This window comes from Mesocricetus auratus, unplaced genomic scaffold (genome assembly GCF_017639785.1).
Source record: "Mesocricetus auratus isolate SY011 unplaced genomic scaffold, BCM_Maur_2.0 Super-Scaffold_100019, whole genome shotgun sequence".
Lineage (NCBI taxonomy): Eukaryota > Metazoa > Chordata > Mammalia > Rodentia > Cricetidae > Mesocricetus > Mesocricetus auratus.
This window is the reverse complement of record NW_024429200.1, coordinates 40,001,540-40,009,929: the sequence shown is the minus strand read 5'-3', so window position 1 is coordinate 40,009,929 and position 8,390 is coordinate 40,001,540. Positions and strand designations below refer to the sequence as shown.

The 8,390-nt window shown below is 36.7% G+C and overlaps 1 protein-coding gene across 7 annotated transcripts in view; it reads right to left on the bottom strand.

The window, feature by feature from the left end:
- Positions 1-445: 445 nt before the first annotated feature.
- Positions 446-8,390, bottom strand: part of Sema3a (semaphorin 3A) — a 454,628-nt gene continuing 446,683 nt past the window's right edge. For all 7 annotated transcript variants that reach the window (XM_040728504.1, XM_040728502.1, XM_040728503.1 and 4 more), the window contains 2 exons: positions 5,111-5,253; positions 446-3,782 (listed from right to left, as the gene is read on the bottom strand). In XM_040728504.1, the coding sequence (XP_040584438.1) occupies positions 3,327-3,782; positions 5,111-5,253 (599 nt within the window). In that variant the 3' untranslated portion in view covers positions 446-3,326. The remainder of the gene's footprint in view (positions 3,783-5,110; positions 5,254-8,390) is intronic.

The following is an 8,390-nucleotide window of genomic DNA, read 5'->3' as shown; positions in this document are numbered from 1 at the left end:
AAGCCAAGACACCTGACAGACTTGCATTAAATTAAAGTTGTGTTTAAAGGAGCAATTTGTGAAAGAAAGACTGGAAAACATTACACCAAAGAATCCATATTAATACAATGCTTGCCCATGAGCTTTAGGACAGGCCTCCCTATGCCAGTTACCTGGCATCCATATTGTTACTAAAAACATAGAAATAGACTATGATGCAAAATATTATAGATTTTCATTCCCATGCTTTCTTTCCAGGTATGGCATAAAGAGAACAATATTTAATTTAAAGGGCACAAAAATTCACATAGTCACTATAAATATAGAATACAATTTGCAAATGACTACAGTGAAGAAATCTGTTAGCTAATTATGCGGCTCCCTGACTCTGGCTCTCCAAAGTTTCGAAGCTTACGTTCCTCAATACCATATGTTGCAGGGAACAGTAAAGACATCTGAATTCAAATATTTTGAAGAAATGTGTATTTAGCAACTGAATACATGCTAAAAAGGAATAATTTACAGCAGCAATATCATTACATTTTCTCTCCAGTTTTCTAGTTCCCATCTGATATGCAACGATAAATACAGATATGGAACAATTTTCGACCTGGCAAAAAACATGCTTCTGGAAGGGCCCACACTCTCTGCCCTTAAGGAGCACATAAGCCACCATGTCACTCACATGGGAAATCTTGCACTTCAGGATGATGTTGAACAAACTGAAATGGAGCATCTATAGAAAACGTGTATTTTACACTGTTCTTCCTCATCTTTTCAAAATTATTTACACCTCTTTGCCTAATGTGTAGGTAGCAAAAATATTAGACACATACCAATATAAATCACTAAAGCTATACATGAAAAAAACAGTAAGTGTGCATCTGCATGCATTTACACATTACAGTTACTATCAGCGGGACCTGGTCTCTCCTGGTTCCGCTGTGATGTATCTGATTTTTCAGACTTGAAGACTGCTGAGGTGATATGCTTATGTCACATGCATTGCTTATGCAGGTCTCACCTGGGATGACACATGCATATGCCAAAATCCATCTTAGTGGTTAGTGGGACATTCATTCTTCGTGCAAACTGCCCTCTATCAATATACATTGGCAGATCATGAATCTCATCAGATTTATTTATTTGCCAGTTACACCACTAGCTTTTTTTTTTTTGAAAATTCAGACTTGGTGATTGAAAAATACATGTCAACATATTTATTTGTTTGTAACACTGGTAATTACAGCCTAAACTTTTTTTCTATTGCTATCTCATAGTGCTAAAAATGCATTCATATTTCGGAAGGCATCCATGAAGCTATCATACAATCTTCATTCCTTAACTCCTTTATTGGTAAGAACTAGAAAGAAATGAGACATGTATGTGATAACAAATGAAAGGTGACATCAAACGTTCAGATGGGTAAAACACTATGAAAATGAGAGAGTGGCTTATATGGAGCCCCCTGCTTTCTTCGACTACGTATCTCTGATGCTATTCTCTGTTAAAAAGTGTGATATTCAATGAGTTTATCAGCTCAGCTTGCCTTTGAGGATGCAATTCCGAAAGCAACACCATGTTAGTCAAGGAACCTAAAATCAGGTGTAGAATATTTTTAGGCTTTTATTTGAAAGAAGTGTCAACAAATTGTTTATTTAAATAACCATTAAAACTGAAACATGAGCTTCCATCTGTGAAGTATTTCAGTGGAGAGGGAATAGCAATTTACTGCAGTTGAGGTGAGAAATTAATGCGTGCTAATTAGAATCCTGAGACAACTAGAGTTGAAACACCATTAATTAGCAGGAAGATGTTTACTTTGCATTCTGTGTATGCTGAAGGACCTACAGAGAGATTCCTGAGGTGATGAGTAGAGTGGCAAGGAACTGTTTTATAATGCAAAAAGTCATCTGCATTTTGAACTCTATGATTCTCAAGAAACCCCTTCAAGCAATAAAGGGGAAAAATTAATAATTGTATTGTATTATCTTATACACTATTAATAAAACAAAGTTTTGCACTTTCTAAGTGAAGTGTGTGATCTAAAAATAGTTTACAAATTCATTCTCATTAAGATGAAACACTTATATGTTCTTCATACAAATAATTGTATCACATAGGGTGGATAAATGTAGTTGATTCATTAAAGACATGTTTGGGAAATGCAGCACTAAGGTTTTCAAAATGTCATTGATATCTCTCTCTTTCAGAGGTCATTAAATAATAAAATAATAGAATCCCCAATGGAATCTGGAATCATGAGAGAGTACTGTGTCTCACATATCATGCAAATATTCAAGCAAACAATGAAGAGACATTTTATTAACACTATAAGACAATGCTATTTTCATGAGACACTCAGTTCTCTTTTTCTTGATCCTTCAGAATGCATATAATGAATGTTTTCTTCCCTTCTGTGCTGTCTTGATTTTTTGGTTGGCTAAGAATATTATGCAAATCATAGATAATATCTTTAGAAATAGGATGTGGTGGTGAAATCTTCTATTTGTTTGATTTCTTCAAAGGGGGGGACATAATTCATATCTTGGTTTCAATAATTAACAGTTAATCGTGAGAGTATGTATGTAAAGTATATACTAACCCTTACAGAACTGAAAACAAAGTGTGAAAAAGAGCAGCACACAGTTGGAATTTTTAAAAAAAATATAGCACAATAAGTGTAAAACAAAAACCTACTCTAGCTTAGAAAACAGCTAATTTTTACTGCATATTTGTCATGGTACATTTAAATTATAGTTTTAATAAAATACATCTTTAGATCAACGCTGCAAGAAGACATCAGTAGTAGATCAGTGTATTCCATTATTCTTCTGGGTGATGGATGTTTTATGCTTGTACATTTCCACACGCTATTTTACTTAGTCTTGTTTGCCTTGTCTTACTCCTCCAGTACACAGAGACACAAGTGCTGGTAGACAAAACATCCTTGCATCCAATCACGTTTAGGAATATTCATCTGCTGACTAAAATCCATGCAGTTCATTTTCAACTCTTGCTTCAATAAAATGGCTTTGCTGATGCAGTTTTTCTCCCTTCAACGGCAATATGGCAAGTGATATTTTTTATTTCTCAGGCAAAGAAGAAAGGTAATTAATGAACTCATAGAGGAAACACTAAGTTGGCTGATGTGAACATCTGTGCTCACCTGTGATCTCTGTCAGGTGTTGGTATTCTGAAGCAAGCCTGCTGGGAACGTTCCGCATGGCTTCCCACCATTGTAAACATCCACATAATGCCATGAAAATGTCCATGTGTATTGCATTTTTTCCAGTTATTATCTAGGCAAGTTTGTACTTGTTTGAGGTTTTGGGAGGTGGTGCAGCTCAGACACTTCTGGGTGCCCTCTCAAACTCGTGGGTCCTCCTGTTTCTACCTTTCTTGCCTTCCTGCATATGCTTCCATTTGTTGCTGCTCCCTTGAGAGTGGCCCGGCCTCTGTCGGCGTTGCTTTCGGTCCCTTTTCCACACTTGTTCACAGAACTCATCCATCGTGTTCAGGTTGGGGTGGTTGATAAGCTGCATGAAGTCCCTGTACCAGACCTTCTGGCTGGGCGTCATGCTGCTCGCCATCTCTTTGGCCTTCGAGCCATCTCCATCGTCATCTTTATGAAGAAGTTCTTCCAAATGTTCTGTGTCAATGACTTCCAAGGTCACCTTAAGAAGAGTTTGCATGAATCCGTGCTCCACAGCGTGGCACAGGTAATTGCCTGAATCCTTCCTTTGCAGACTGCGAAGCAGGAGGCCTTGCTCTGTCCTGATGATGTGATCACCCGCTCTGATCTAGCAGGGAGAGGCACAGTACAGCATATGGGTTTATTAGACATGTAAGACCTGCTACTCTGTTTAGAAAACTTAGATATTTGTTGAGGTGGGTTTTAGAAATTAACATTTTAAGGTAAAATTAAACAAGTTTATCTTGAGGAAAAAGCTATAGTGTCTATCAATTGTTTTTCAGATCCCTTTGAAGTTTTCTATAATACCACTGTTTTATAGACTATCTTTTAGTTATGTAAACACCTATGCTTGAGGAAAGGATAAAGATACACTTCAAATTTGAAAGCAAGTCTATAAATGTGACAAAAAGTCAATATTAGATAATGAGCTGGGAACTACTGGAATAAAAACTTAGAAAACAAAGTCTTAAAATGAATTCATAATATGATTTGTAAAGAGCAAATCAAAATATCAGTATTGAATAAAACATATATTTCAGGTTTAGTGAATTATTTGCCAATTTACAAGTTTCTGGATGTGACACAAAATGAGGATACACTCCAGGATACATCTAGCCTATCTTTTACTTTGAATAGAGTTTACAATAAAAAAACTCAGAAAACATAACCTGGCAATGCACCCAACAATTTTACGGTTCTACAATATAAATCTATAATTTAAAATTGCTTAATGTGTCAAAAAACCTTACAGGGTTATTTTTCACTTTTGTGTTCACATGGAACATATAAAATTATTTGCATATAATATTTTACAAGTGAATGAAGCATTCTAGTCACCTTTATTTAATACTTAACAGTAGTTCAAAAAGCTTGGAGCTCTCTATGTGATTTGCTCTGTGTAAGCTGTTACACTTGCAGGGGGAGATGTATCTATCAAGGAGGAAGAACTTTCTGGGTCTGTTTTAATAGCTAATACCAGAATTGGTGGAACCCAATTTCTTCACTCTATATCAGATAAGTACTCTTTCTCTCCCAACTTTTCCCCACATGCAAAAGTTTTAGAGAAAGAGAAATGAGCTTTTATGGCAGAATTCAGTGAGCAAACTCCAAAGTTCCAGGGAAACTTGATTTTTGAAATGCGTAAATTTAGTTAACTTAAGTGCTTTATAACTAACCACGGCAAGAAATAGGACTCTGAAATATGTGCCCAAAGTGCTTCCGGGGCAGGACTCTTACCCAGCTGCATTTCTTTCTCATACACAGACTGCTACAAAAGCAGACCACTCTCTGAGTGCTTGCTTGTCTAAAGATCAGTTGTTTGGTTCCTCAGTGTGCTGGAATAATGAGTACTTTTCCTTCCTCCAAGGCAGCAGTACTGAGGTGAATTTACACATGTATCAGATAGAAATAACTCTGTTAACTGATATCCTGTACCTCCTCTTTACGATCTTCATTTCGCCTCTGGAACTGCCAGTATACCAAGGCTCTCTGGGACTTTGGACTGCATTCCAAGAACGTGCTGCTGTTTTCTACTCCATAGATGATCCTCTCCTCAAGGCTGTGCCCATGGTGATTGTCTAGCCAAGGATATGCAGGTGAAATAAGAAAAAAATTAATTAGTAACTTCAGTTCTCTGAAATATTTATTTTGAAATGAAGTAGAGAAAAGGTTACCTATGTAGAAGTCATTTTCAGATTGATTAAAGATAAAAAGCAAGTCAAGGATTTCAGAACAAAACTATAAACCTCAATAGATTAATCATCTTGTTTTGGATTATATATACAGAGACTCATCTACCAGCAAGGAGCATCACATTAACAGATCTGTGCATGTTCACTGCAACCTTTGGCCTTTGTACCGTGCCAGTCCAATGCATGGGAGCCAGTATGTTTCCTCTTCTCTGGCAGGAGGGCTTCCAGACTGAACTTTTGGAGAAAAGAGCTGTTTCTGGGCAGTTAGTTTTCTGCTTTGTTATTTGTTTTTCATCTGTGAAATTAAATTCACCTACCAGTATTTATCTAGCATTTTACAGAAAGCTGAGTTCAGGATGCTTGTACTCCCCACCAATAACCCCCAAAACAATTCACAAGTGTGTCCTGAAGACCAACTGGTGTGAAATGTTTGGGATGGCTCACTAGAAACTCACATAATTACAATGCAATGTGGTTTCAATTGTTCTTATTTAAAAATGACATACCCTTTGTTATTTTCCAGAGTTAGGCTGTGGACCATGGCAAGAGCACATAATAAAATGCAGCAATACAAAAATCTGTTTCCTGATTAAGTTTCTATTATTTTACCCTTTTTGTAACCTCCTTCAATGTGGTAACAGAAACAAGCTCAGATCAAAAGTATGACACATAAAGGCTAGGTAAAACTCAGCGAGAGAACAAAACTCGGCGCTATCTTGTGTAATCCTGTTTCCATTATGACATCCTGAAAAATCTGGAACTCATTAAATTAATTTAGAAAATAATAAATATGTTTTCACGTGCACAGAGAGCTGACAGTGTAGACAGACGAAAAATGTTTGCCCTCTCCTTCAAATTCAGCAAGATTTTAATTTTAAAAGTGCCCCCCACCTCCATATCACTTTGACAGCTTTACTCTTGTCTTAATCAACTTACTACTTTTGTCTGTCATAAGCAATGGGATTTGCTTATGCTAGGTTTAAAGCTTTGCAAAGCTGCCTCTCTTCTCATCCCTGGCGTGGCCTCTGCCTCCCACTACCCAGCTTTCACTGTGCTGCCACAGGTCTTCTACCGTGTTCCCATTCCAAATGACTCGGCCTGCTTATCAGTTGCCCTAGTCAGAGATGAAAGTCCTTCTGATCCTGGGACATATATCTGTCCCTGTTTGTGATACACCAATGCCCTGAAAACAGTGAAAATAATGCAACTCACAATGAAATAAACAGCAACAATTAGTCGATTCTAACTTACATCGATTATCTCCTCTATATATATATATATATATATTGCATTTTTGCATATGGGTACGTGGACTCCAAATTCTATAATGAATAGCATACCTTCCCACCCCCCTCAACTGTGTCTCCGTGCTATTCTTGTAAGACATCTGTTCGCTGGACAGAGGAAAATTGAATTGCTATGTACAGTAGGCCCTACAAAATCTGTGGCTCGTAAACTGCCATGAATAAGTGGAATGCTGTGTCATGGAAGTCAGTAGTGTTTATATTAAATATTTTTTTCTGTTAATTAGTCTGCATTGTAAACTTGTTCGACCAGGAAATACTTGAACACTTAGGAAGATATGATACATTATATCTCAGTTCCTGAGAAGCAATATTTGTGACACCAGGATAACAGAAAATCTCACCAAATTTCTTCTTATATCCATGTCCTCTAGGCCAAATAGTCTCATGTTGAAATCTATAATGATCATGGACTCATCAATAGAAATCTAAGATAAGTGTTTTGGCTGACACATAGGTTAAGAACTCCAATGTGACTTGAGTAAGAGAAGAGATCTTCCTTAATAAATGGGTATATCTATGGACTGCAAGTATGACTCAACAGTTAAGGACACTTGCTACTCTTACCAAGGACTACGGGTTTGATACCCACAGAGCAGTTAACAGCTGTCTGTAACTCCAGTACCAGGGTATCTGAGGCTGTATTCTAGTCACTGTGGGTACTACACATACATGATGCACATGTATGTATACAGGTAGACAAAACACTCCTGACACAAAATCAAAATAAAATAGATCTAATAGTATCAAAACACAATATACAAAATTCTCAAAGAACTAACCGCAATCTGACTCGTCTCTTTGATATTTAAACCAAATATTCCTTTTAGCCCTGGGGAACCAATTCAGTTTTTATTTTCTCTCAAGAGTCTGTTCTAGTAGGAACAAAACTTTTTCTAGTAGCAAGAGAAAAATCATCCTAAGTAAAGGTGTCTTCTTATACATAGCAAGGCAACTCTTCTGGTTCTCTTTTATAGTTGTCTCACAAAATGATGTACAATTTAACAGAAATTTACATCATATTGCTTTTAGTTCAACTTAATAATGTAAAGATTTTCTTCAAGAAACACAATAGTAGTCACAGTCTTAGAACCTAAGTGAGAAAACAGCACCTGGTTCTTTTGGTTCCTGGGCTTGGTGTCTCTAGTTTGCTTTGATAACTACTCTTGCCAATACCTTAAGAACTGTTTATCCATTGACTTGACCCCTTCTTTTCCCCCTTTCTCCAAACAAAAAGAAAGAGATACTTCTTCTAGCTAATAAACAGGGACACCACACTTCTGTTCTAATAACTATCAATCACAATCAGCACACAGATGTCCTCCTGTATTTCTTGAGTTACAGATTCTCATTTTTTTGTGTTGTTAGATTGATTCTGCTGCATCATCCAGAAAGATGGAAAGTATAAATTTCCATTTCATTTAGTTATTTCTATTAAGTGTCTGCAGTAGGACCTGAATACCATTGCCAACTTCTAATCTAGGAGTACAACTTTCATGTAGGTAGCCTCAGGCGAATACCCCTACACTTCAGTATTCAGATGCAATGGTTTTGTCATAATCACATTTGTATGATTTGTAGATGCTATGTAAACATTCTGAATATGATGTTTAGAAGTAAATAAAGAACCCATTATTTGTTTTGACTTTTCTTCCCCAGCTACTTGCAAAAATATTGGGCAGCACAGTAAATCCTGAAGACACAACATACTGAGCCTCC